Raw genomic sequence first — 10,892 nt, 5'->3', positions numbered from 1 at the left:
CGGCACATAGCTCGTCGTTGGCACGGAGCCTCTCCGCAGCCCCGTGAGCCGCGGAGCCTCCCGAGCCTGATCCCGAGCTCCCAGTGATGTCCCGGGATACAGCGGGACGCGTGTGCTGCAGGACAGCTGATGGGGTCTCACTGCCATGTCATGGCCCCAAAACGCACAGAATTCCCTAACTTCCCACAGCAGCTTTGCTCAGGAGCTCCCCCAAACTGCCTGAAGAGCCTGACTCCCCCGGGCTCCTGCACAGAGGTACCCCCTACACCCCCTGAGGGACCTCCTGTGCCCCCCTGAGGATTCCCCTCTGCCCCACCTGGGTGTCCCTGGCTGAGTGTTAACTCCCACTGCATCTGTGCCCTGTAGCAAGTGCTGTGGAGGGTTCTGAGGCTCTTGGTTCACATCAGTTTTGGTTTGTTTTGCCGGATTTCTCTGTGTTTGGAGAGCACATGGGGCAGAGGGATTTTGGAATACTGGTGGATTTAACCCAGGTCTCAGCTGGGAATGCTGTGCTGGGCAGAGCTGGTTAGAGGCTCCATGAGAGGAGAGCGGTGCTTGCTAGGAAATGGACTTGGTGCCTTGTGCAGCCCAGTGAGCCCTTCCTGGGTGACAGACAGCTCAGGGAGGGTCTGGGCAGGCTGCAGGGGCCTCAGAGTTGTACCCACCCCTGCTGCTGTCAGAGTTGGAGTGAACTCGGCCACAGCGGCTGTACTGGCACCAGTAATTCATGGGGACACAGGTCCTGGGAGAAGGGACTGCCTGGATTTCTGGCTGCACTGGCACAGAGGTGCTGGAGGGGTGAGTGCTGCCCCCGTGCTCTGACACCTCCTCTGTCCCTCAGGAACAAACATGGCAAGGTGATCAAACCACTGCAGTATCAGTCCACGGTGGCTCCAGGCACCGTCGCCAGAGTGGAGCCAAACATCAAGTGGTTTGGTGAGTTCTGTTCACTCTCACACTCAGCAAGCTCAGAAACTGCTGAATTTTGTGCCTGGAGGTGTGATCTGAGTGCTGTGGGGACAGTACTGAAAGGGAAGGTGAGGGACCCCGCTGGGCATGGACTCACACCTGTACCTGTGCTCAGGGGTTTGCTTTCCACGTACACCTCCGAGGGTGGTTTTTCGGCCTCCTGTGGCCATTCCCTGGGGATTGCCAGTGTGTTTGGATGTTTAGTGTCCTAAGGATGCTTCAAAGTTTCCTTTAAGTGCTGGAAAAGAAAGGGATTGGCCTATTAGTGCTGATTTGGGGTTGGTCTCGGGTAGAATCCTGTGTTCTGTCACTGGTGTGGTTGATCCCAGATGAAGTGTTCCTGCCTTGTCAGTGTCCTACATGTGTGTGGGGCAGTTAGGTGAGGAGTGGCCAGTGCAGTGTTTGTCTCTACCTGCAGGAAACACTCGTGTGATCAAGCAGTCATCCCTGCAGAAGTTCCAGGAGGAGATGGAGACTGTGATGAAGGATCCTTACCGGGTGGTCATGAAGCAGAGGAAGTTGCCCATGTCCCTGTTCTACGACCGCATCAAACCACACGTGGGTGTCCACGGAGCTCTGCTCGGGGCTGTCAGGGGGACTGGCCTGGGGGCACTCCTGTTGCTCTGCCCAGCTGGGAGTACTGAGCTCTGGAAGCCTTGGGAGGGGCAGAGGGAGCGTGTCCTTCGGGGAAGATGGTTCTGAGCCCCTGCCACTGTGGGCATCAAGTGTGAGGGCAAAGAAACAGTGAGAAGAGATGTTGTTTAATAGAAATCCTCATTTTCCAGTAGGAAATTATCCCAAAACACCCCAGGGAATAGAGAGCAGGTGTAAATTGGAAGTTAGGAAGAAATTCATTCCTGTGAGAGAGGTGAGGCACTGGCACAGGTTGCCCAGAGCAGCTGTGGCTGCTGCTTCCCTCCAGGGATGTGTTCCAGGCCAGGTTGGATGGGGCTTGGAGCACCCTGGGATGGTGAGAGGTGTCCCTGCCCATGGCAGGAGGTGAGACTAGATGGGCTTTAAGGACCTTCCAACCCAAACCATTCTGTGGCTCTATGATAGGTTATGATGTGATCCTATCGTGATGTGGTTCCATGGTAGGTTAGTGTGACAGGTGATGTTCTGATGCCTCTGACTGCTCCTGGTCCTTTCCTGAGGCTGCTGCACACTGCAGACACTTGTGTGATGAATCTGGACCCCGAGTATGTGTGTTTCCTATCATATCACAAACTCCTGTGCATGCAGCTTCATTTCTGGTACATTTAGTTATTGCAAGTTATTGTCATGGTGTCTGAACTGTTATTTTGGAGTCCTGGTAGCAATTTTGGCACATGGAAACTTTCTATGTTTATGTCATGACTTCTTCCTTAACTGAAAGAACAGTTTTATGTTGAAATGTGCATCACAGCACTAAACTGCTGCTTTCAGCAGTGAACTGTTTGCTGTTCCAAGAAAACTTGGCTCTCACTGCAAGCTCTAAAATCTGCAGTTTTGATTGTAATTATCCTTGACAAAAATCTGAGAATTTGGCGAGATTTGCGCACTTGTTAGAGAAATAAGAAGTGATCAAAGATAGCAGCTGAATTTTCTTCACTGTGGCTGTAATTGCATCTGACATCATTTATGGTGGAAGAACTGAAGCATAGTTCTTTGGCAAGTGCAGAGTGTTTTGTTGCTTATTAAATATCCACTCCTGTGTTTCTCAGAGCTTAGGCTGGAAAGCTCAGCTCTTGTTAGGGATGTGCCTGTGGCTCCTTGCAGGTTCCAGGGCAGTGTTGGGCTCGAGGCTCCTTCACTGCCTGCCATGAGGGGTGGGAAGAGTGGTGCTCCTGGGGTGTTTCACCCATCTGTTCTCCCTCAGACCTCCAGAGTGCACATCCTTGACACAGAAACGTTCGAAACAACATTTGGCCCCAAGTCACAGAGGAAGAAACCAACCCTGTCTGCGAGTGACGTGCAGGCCCTGGTGGAGAATGCTGAGGCCTCCTCAGAGTCCTACGACCAGGGCAAGGACCGAGACCTGGTGACAGAGGACACTGGTGTCAGGTGAGTGGAAGGAGAAGGGATTCCTTGTTCACACGTCTGAAAGGCTGCTGCCTGTGTTTTTAAAGCAGTGTCTGGTACACCCATCAATGCTGCCACTGTGTGAGGAGCAAGGGAAGTGAGGTCAGCTGCATTTGGGACTTCAGCTGAATCCCAGCTGGTCCTTGGGCCTTGCCCCCTCTCTGTCTGTAAATGGCTTTAGGGCATACAACTCTCTACCTCTGTTTCTGTGTTGCTGATGTCTCTGGTGATCCACTTCCAGGGATGAAGCACAAGAGGAGATCTATAAGAAAGGACAGTCCAGAAGAATCTGGGGTGAGCTTTATAAGGTAAGTGGTGCTTGGAGTGCTCAGCAGAGTCAGTTCTGTCAGCCTTTGTGCAGTCAGGTGCTTCAGCACAGTAGTGAAATCTGTGCAGGAGAGAAGCTCTAGAAGAGAGCAGAGCCTCATTTCCAAATTTCTGCCTGACTGACCTTAATTCTTGAGCTCTTGTCCTGCTGGAACAAACATTCTTACGAGTGATCCAGAGAAGGACTGGCAGAGGGAAGGTATCAGCTTCTCTTGGACTCCTGAGACTTCACCACAAGTAAACAGTCATGTTCCCTTAGATTTCTCAGGGCTAGAAACATTTGGCATGTTGATGGGTCATCTTGGGAGGGCTCTGCTCCCCAGTGCCCCGAGAGCCACCGTGGCTGGGGAGGTGGAGGCAGAGTGGGTTGGGGTGGTGTCAGCAGCCGTGTGCTCTCAGTGACTCTTAGGTGTGACTTTTTGCTCTGAATTTCTGAATGTAGCTTTAGACCTTTATATTTGGATCTAAGAACACTGGGAGCGATGGAGCAAACCAGATTTCATAAGAGGCTGCCAAAACTGCAGGAAAAAGCTGTGAAACAAATTCACTTGGCTTGAAGCAAGCTGTAAAATGACAGCTCCCTGCTGTAGATACTTAGTCGACTAACAGCAGGTTCCTGCTTGGTTGTGTGTTTCCTATTGATCCAGAAAACATCCTTTATACCCTGCTCTGTTATGGCATGGCAGGAGGGAATGGATGGTGAGCACTGGGGGTTCGTGTGCTGCAGCAATTAGTTCTCCCACTTGGGTGCAGAGATTTCTTTCCCTGGTGCTGTCCAACCTGAATTGAGGGGAGTTAGGACAGGAGAGTGGAGGACAGTGGGTGTTAGTCTGAGCTTCCCTGGTCTGGGGGGAAGTAGCAGTTTCTGAAGGATACACATGATGTAGTTTCAGAAATTACTGGTTTTGATTTGGAGGCACAGGTGTCTTGCTTTCTGTGAAATCCTCTCCTTCTGTGTCACTTTTCCCAGGTGATAGACTCCTCAGATGTTGTTGTTCAAGTTCTGGATGCCAGGGATCCCATGGGCACTCGCTCCCCTCATGTGGAATCTTACCTTAAGAAGGAGAAACACTGGAAGCACCTCATTTTTGTCCTGAACAAATGTGATCTCGTCCCTACCTGGGCCACAGTAAGCACAGCCCTGCGTGTTGTTCCTTGGACCTTCTTTGTTCCTGCTGTAGCTCCGTGCCAGTGCCCGTGCTGGGCTGGAGGGGCATAGGGAACTGGGCACTGGGAGCTCTCTGCTTGCCTGCTGGAAAGGCAACAATCGTGATGTAAATCCATCCAACTTCGGCTGAGTTGAGCAACACTCACAAGCCACAAATTCCCTACTTCCTCTGCCTGGATTTAGCAGTTCAGCTGCTGTCTCCAGAGCGTGCTAAACGTTACTCTGCCTAGGATCCATGTCCACCCCAGCTGGTTTGCTTTATGTTGTTAGACTAATGAGTTTTAGCCAGCAGTGAAGGCATTTGAGGGAGTTGTTTGTCTTTTGTACAAACAATACTCAGAGCTTTTAGCTGTTGGGTTGGGGAAATGCTTCAAAGGTTCTTCCCTAGCAGTGCTGCAGTTGTGAGCCCAGTGGCTGCGTGCTGCTCTCCGAGCAGAGGTCCCTAACCCTGTCCCCTTTGCCTCTCCAGAAGCGTTGGGTCGCCATCCTTTCCCAGGAGTATCCAACACTGGCTTTCCATGCCAGCCTGACAAACCCTTTTGGCAAAGGTGCCTTCATACAGCTTCTCAGGCAGTTTGGAAAGGTACTGAGCAGTTTGGGAGGTCTGTGTGGTTGGGCCGGAGGGCTCTGGAGTGTGGTCTCTGTTGGTGTTTGGGGTTCAGGACTGCAGTGTTAGTTCTGTTCCTCACTCCAAGGTATAAAATGTGTTCTTTCTCACCAGCTACACTCTGACAAGAAGCAGATCAGTGTGGGGTTCATTGGCTACCCCAACGTTGGCAAGAGCTCGGTGATCAACACCCTGCGGTCAAAGAAGGTCTGCAGCGTGGCCCCCATCGCAGGGGAGACGAAGGTGGGTGGATCCTGCGCCGGATGCAGATCTGTGCAGTCAGCCCAGTGAGCTGCACAGGCTGTGACCCCGAGGGGCGGCCGGGGGCAGTCCCTGCTCCGGCAGCGTTCCCGATTCCTGCCGCGCTGTGCTGGGAACGCTCCGTGTCTGTGCTGCCCTGAGCCGAGTGCAAGGTCAGGCTCTGCCGGTTCTCTGCCCTCCAGAAACCTGTCAGCAAACGGAGGTGTGTGACAGGAGCTGATGGGAGCTGCTGATCTCTTCCAGGTGTGGCAGTACATCACCTTGATGCGGCGGATCTTCCTCATCGACTGCCCGGGGGTGGTGTACCCGTCGGGAGACACAGAGACAGACATCGTGCTGAAGGGAGTGGTACGTGTCTGCACTCGGCCTGGAGAGCTTTGCTGGGCCCAGAAGAGTGACTGCACACTGCCCACGAGCTGATCCTTCACCTCATGTTTGCAGGTTCAAGTCGAGAAGATTAAGAGCCCTGAGGATCATATTGGTGCCGTGCTGGAAAGAGCCAAAGCAGAGTACATCAGGAAGACCTACAAAATAGATTCCTGGAAGGATACAGAAGAGTTCCTTGAGAAACTTGCTGCTAGGACTGGAAAGCTGCTAAAGGTGTGACAGCCTCCTGCGTGCGCGGGCTGGAGGAGCCTGTGGCTAACCATGGGAGATGGGAATGTTTCCATTGCATATGGGGAATGGGAAGGATTTGTGCCCTGCAAATGTGGACATAAATTGTTCCTGTTTTTTCCAGGGTGGTGAGCCTGACTTGCAGACTGTGAGCAAGATGGTTCTCAATGACTGGCAGAGGGGCAGGATCCCATTCTTTGTGAAACCCCCAAATGCAGAACCAGCTCAAACAGGTCCCCAGGTGAGAAGGTGGTGCTTGTGCCTCCTCTTCCCATGGGTTATTTGATTTTCCTAATGGGATTCTCTGCTGCTTTTCCTGGAGTGCCATGAGACTTGGCTGTCCCCAGGCCTGGTTGTTCAGGTGACACTTGAGTTTGGTGAGGACCAGGCAGCAGAGCTCTCTGCAGAGGTGTCTGAGCCATTGCTGACTACCAGAAATGCCAGCAATTACCTCATTGTCACCTGAAGCCTTTGCCGCGGAGAGAGACTGGAAGTTGTTCTCGGGGGTGGTGGGGCAGACTGGGCAGTGTGTCCATGACACTCTTTTGCAGCCTCCTGTGCTGGAAGCAGCTGTGACACCCAGCCAAGAAGACACCCAGGAGAAGGTGTCCGAGGTGGTGGCACCAGGGGCAGAGCCAGTGGAGGACAGGGAGGACACCGAGGTCAGGCAGCTCATGGCCCACGTCCGGCAGAACTTCGGCAGGATCAACGTGGCACCTCAGTTCTCCGAGGAAGACCTGGTGCCTGTGGATGTGCCAGGCTTTGACGAGACAGACAGTGAGTCCTCTGGAGAGCAGGGGGAGGAGGAGGAGGAGGAAGAGGAGAAGGAGCAACCTCAGGATCCAGGAGAGGAGGAGTCGCAGGTGGCTGCACCAGGTGCCAGGGAGAGCTCTAAAACTGTTCTTAAGGCTTTGGAGGACAAGATTGCAAAATACAAAAAATTTCTGGATAAAGCCAAAGCCAAGAGATTCTCAGCAATAAGGTACCTGAATCTCTCCAACGATTTGCTGGGGGGAAGAGGATTGGTGTGGCTCTGCTGTACTTATGCTCTGTTCCTGACTTGCTTGACTTGCTTTCCTGTGCTGCCGCACACAAGTTGCCACAACTTACCCAGTTTAGCCACAAGTGTTGGACATTTGGCCAAGCAGCAGTTTGGTTTTGAAAGATGATTCCGTAATAACCAAACCCCAAAATGTTCTCCCTTTTGGAAAGCTGCCTCTTGAGCTGTGGGTTAGAAATCTCTTGGTGTTCTGGGCAGTGATGTTGCATCCTTGGATCTCTCCTGGATGTTGGGTAATACCAAGGCTATTCCTATGGATGCAGCAGCTGGTCCTGGCCCACAGAGCAGGCCCAGTCTTAGCAGAGCTCTCTCACCAGCCTTGTGAGGACTGAGATCTGAAGGCTAAGTGTTGTATTTTGTTACATTTTGAGCAATGCACGAGCCCAGTAACTCTAGATACAAGAGTGCTGCAGTGTGGGTGTTAGGTGCGAAGGCTGTGGCTTTGGTGCTGACAGGGGACTGGGATCTGTTGGGGACTAATGGCTTCTCAGAGGTGGTCACAGTTTGTGTTACAGCAATCTCCTGCTGCTGATTTTATCTTCCATAGAATCCCTAAGGCACTGAGTGACAAAATTTTTGCAAAGTCCGTGCAGAAGGCTGAAGAACACAAAGAAGCTGAAGACAGAGGTAATACAAGATTAGTAGATGCTCTTAGTCTACATTGGGAAATCCTGTGAGCCAGAGGAGGGAGCAGGGAGGGGAAGAAGGCTCCTGCTGCTGCCCTGCTGTGCCTCCCTTAGAGCACCTGCCTGTGGTGGGAGGGGAGGGACAGCGACAGGAGGTGATGTGTTCCCAACAGCCAGAGCAGCTCCCTCCCCTGGGTTGTCCCACAGGAGGGAGTGGACAGGGTGTGGGGTGTCCTGGAAGCGCAGAGGCACTTGAGGCTGTGGGTTTTACTGTGGCTTCAGTTGCCAGTCAGTTTGATGAAAGGCCCAGTCAGGTGTGAGTTCTCTGTGCTGACAGGACCGTGGAATTCTGGACTCCCGTGGGGCTGGAATCAATCTGCCTCTCGGAGCAGCTTTCACAGTAAGAGCCAGTGATTCTGTGGGGAGGAACATGCACGTTGTCCAGGTAGAAACTGTTCCATGCAGCCAAAGGAATGTATTGCTCAGGGTGCTGGGATGGTGACCCCAATGAAATCTCTGCAAAGAAATGGGTGTTCTGGAAGATGCCCAAGTGTGTGTCCTCTGCTGTTTGCAGGCAACACAGAGAAGAAAAGAAAGAGGAAAGCAGAAGAGGAAGATGGTGATGAATTGGATAAACAGCCTTGCAAGAAACTCACATCCAAAGAAGTAAGTGTGATTTCCTGTAGTACAACAGCCGAGCAGGGACATAGAGGCTGTTTTATGCATGGATTGTGCATTAGCACTGAGGAGCTCTGAGACTGGGCACGAGCAGGAGGGGAGCAGAGCTAGGATTGTCCTGTCCCAGCCCTCTCACCTGACCATGCTCCCAGGCTGCTGACTGACCGCACAGTTTGACTCGGTCTCTGCTCTAAGAGCTTGGGTGGGTGAGTTCTCTGCAGATCACATCAGTAACGTTCTGTCTGGAAGGGGTTACTTTGCTGGAAGTGAGCAGCACTGGGAGTTGGGCCGCGGAGCTGTGGGTGTTGGGGCTTCGCTGATGTGTTGAGGAACCGAGCCGAGAGGCAGCAGCGCTCCAAGAAAGTTGGAGTGCACTATTATGAAACTCACAACGTGAAAAATAAGAACAAGAACAAGAAGAAAACTGGCTTGGAGGAACAAAGATCAAAGCACAAAAAATACAAACATAAGCAATAGCTGCTTATTCTATTAAATTTCACATGAAACAGCTCTGGCCTGCGGTGGCGTCTCGCCCGGCGAGCCCTCGGTGCCCGCTCAGGGCCCAGGGTGCCCGGCCTGCCCCAGCCCCAGGAGCAGCACCTCCTCCTGTGTCTGCTCCATCTGGAGTCCTTTGTGGGGCTGCTGGTGTTTCCACACTGCGGTCCCAGGCCAGCCCCAGCCCCACAGCTCCTGCAGCGTGGGTGTGGGTGGGTGTTTTCTGGAAGCTGCTCAATGGGGTGTTCACAGGACCAGGGAATTCTCTGTCCCAGGGCTGCTTTGTGTACAGCCTGCTGCTTACACAGGTACCTCGAGGAAAGGTTTTGTGTGCTTCCCCTGAAAGGTACCTGTGACTGGCACTGTGCCCTGGAGAGTTTTGGTGTGTCACTCGCCCTTGTTACCCGTGACAGTTCTGACAGGGGATTCCGTGTACAATTAACATCAACTTGCAGGGACTCAAGGAAACACCCCCAGACACCTCCCATGTGTTTCTTGGTGCATGTGACTTACATTTCTTGCAGACACTTTTAGAGCATTTCTGAATGTCCTACAACATTTTCAAATTAATATGCCAGAGATGTTTGCATTTTGAAATGTTTATTAGTTACTGCTTTGAAGGTCATAGCACCAACAGGCAAGTCCCAGACAAGTTCATGTTCAAAGAGCTGAGTGATGGCACTGAAAGGCAGGAGTAATTAGAGAGACTCAAGTCTCAGCTCTTCAGGAGAAAGAGAGGACACAGTTACCATGCCCTCAGTTACTGGTAAGTGAAAGCTCAAGACAAATCTCTGTCACAAAGTGTAAGCTTCTTGCTCTCACAGCTCTTCGGAGCCTGCCTGGAGGGCAGCAAAACAATTACTTCTTTAGTGCAACGATGCTTTCAAGTTGGGCCTGAAAAATATGAGAGAGAGAGACAAATGAGATCCAACCTAGCAGCCGAAGCTGCTGTGCTGCCAGCAGGGCAGGGCTGCCCCAGCCACAAACCCTTGCTGCCCCCAGCTCACAAACCAGGCCGTGCTCCGAGGGGAGCACCCTGGGACCACAGACTCTGTGGGAACGTAAAGCACTGAGGGGAAATTAAATAAAAGCTGCTGGAACTGCTCTGGGTTCTCTGATTTCAGGCTGGGCTATGTGAGCTCCATTAAACATTTGGCTCTCTTGCCTCTGGAACAGAAGTGCCTGTGGGAACAGTAATTGCTGAGCCAACCTGATGCCCAGGGAGGGGACTGATGGGAGCTGCCACCAGAGGAACCCACAGCAGTGGCACCCATAGCTGGGTATGGAGGGACAACACACTTGATCTAACAGTTGGTGCCCCAAAATACTCCTAGGCAGCCTGGAGATGTGAGAGGGTCAGGAAGCAGCAGTGCAGGAAAGGGGAGCAGCTTGTTCTCAGGGAAATGTGTTCACTGTAGCCAGAAACATTTGGGGTTGCTCAGGGTGACATTCTCTCCCTGAAGCATGTGGATTCTTTCCCTTCAAAGCCAAAGTAGGAGCAGCAGCTCTGCTCTCACCAGAGCCACATGCACAAATATTACCCAGTCCCTGTGCAGGAGCTGTTCTTGGGCAACATTTAATGCCAGTGATGTGTCCTGGTGCCAGGGACAGCTCAAATGGCCCTAACCAGCGTTTCACTGTGCCTGCCTGGAGCTTTGGCTGCTGCTGACCTTCAGCTGCTGGTTGGTCCGTTTGAGGAACAGAATCTCCTCCATGTGCTTCTTTTCCTCCATCTGGTGCTGCTCAGTTTCTTTTCTTTCAGTGGCCTCACGCTTAGCCTTCTCCTCACTCACTTGTCTTTCCAGCTCCTTCTTCTCCTCCTCCAGCTCTGCAATCTTGGAAACGAGTACAGATCTCTCCAGTTTGGTTGGTTAACAGCCAGTGTCCAGGTCAGAGGGGACAGAGCGGTGCGTGGCACAGCTTCAAAGCCTTCCAGACACAACAGAGCACGCCCCGAGGCGCCGCTCGGCCCGAGCGCAGTGCGCTGAGTGTTGTGCGGATCTCTGCCGCCACCGCGCGGAAACG

At 52.6% G+C, this 10,892-nt stretch overlaps 1 protein-coding gene across 1 annotated transcript; it reads left to right on the top strand.

Annotated features, from left to right (window-relative positions):
* Positions 1 to 841: 841 nt before the first annotated feature.
* GNL2 (guanine nucleotide binding protein-like 2 (nucleolar)) lies at positions 842 to 8,849 on the top strand (the record flags this gene model as incomplete). Its single annotated transcript, XM_009080438.1, has 14 exons — positions 842 to 936; positions 1,388 to 1,527; positions 2,828 to 3,012; positions 3,272 to 3,338; positions 4,328 to 4,486; positions 4,995 to 5,108; positions 5,247 to 5,375; positions 5,637 to 5,741; positions 5,835 to 5,993; positions 6,133 to 6,249; positions 6,560 to 6,990; positions 7,616 to 7,695; positions 8,269 to 8,359; positions 8,699 to 8,849. Coding segments are annotated over 14 exons (2,023 nt in total), but the record flags the coding sequence as incomplete, so codon positions are not given.
* Between the last annotated feature and the right edge of the window lie 2,043 nt (positions 8,850 to 10,892).

Source organism: Acanthisitta chloris, unplaced genomic scaffold, assembly GCF_000695815.1.
Source record: "Acanthisitta chloris isolate BGI_N310 unplaced genomic scaffold, ASM69581v1 scaffold34508, whole genome shotgun sequence".
Lineage (NCBI taxonomy): Eukaryota > Metazoa > Chordata > Aves > Passeriformes > Acanthisittidae > Acanthisitta > Acanthisitta chloris.
This window is presented reverse-complemented; position numbering and strand designations above follow the sequence as displayed.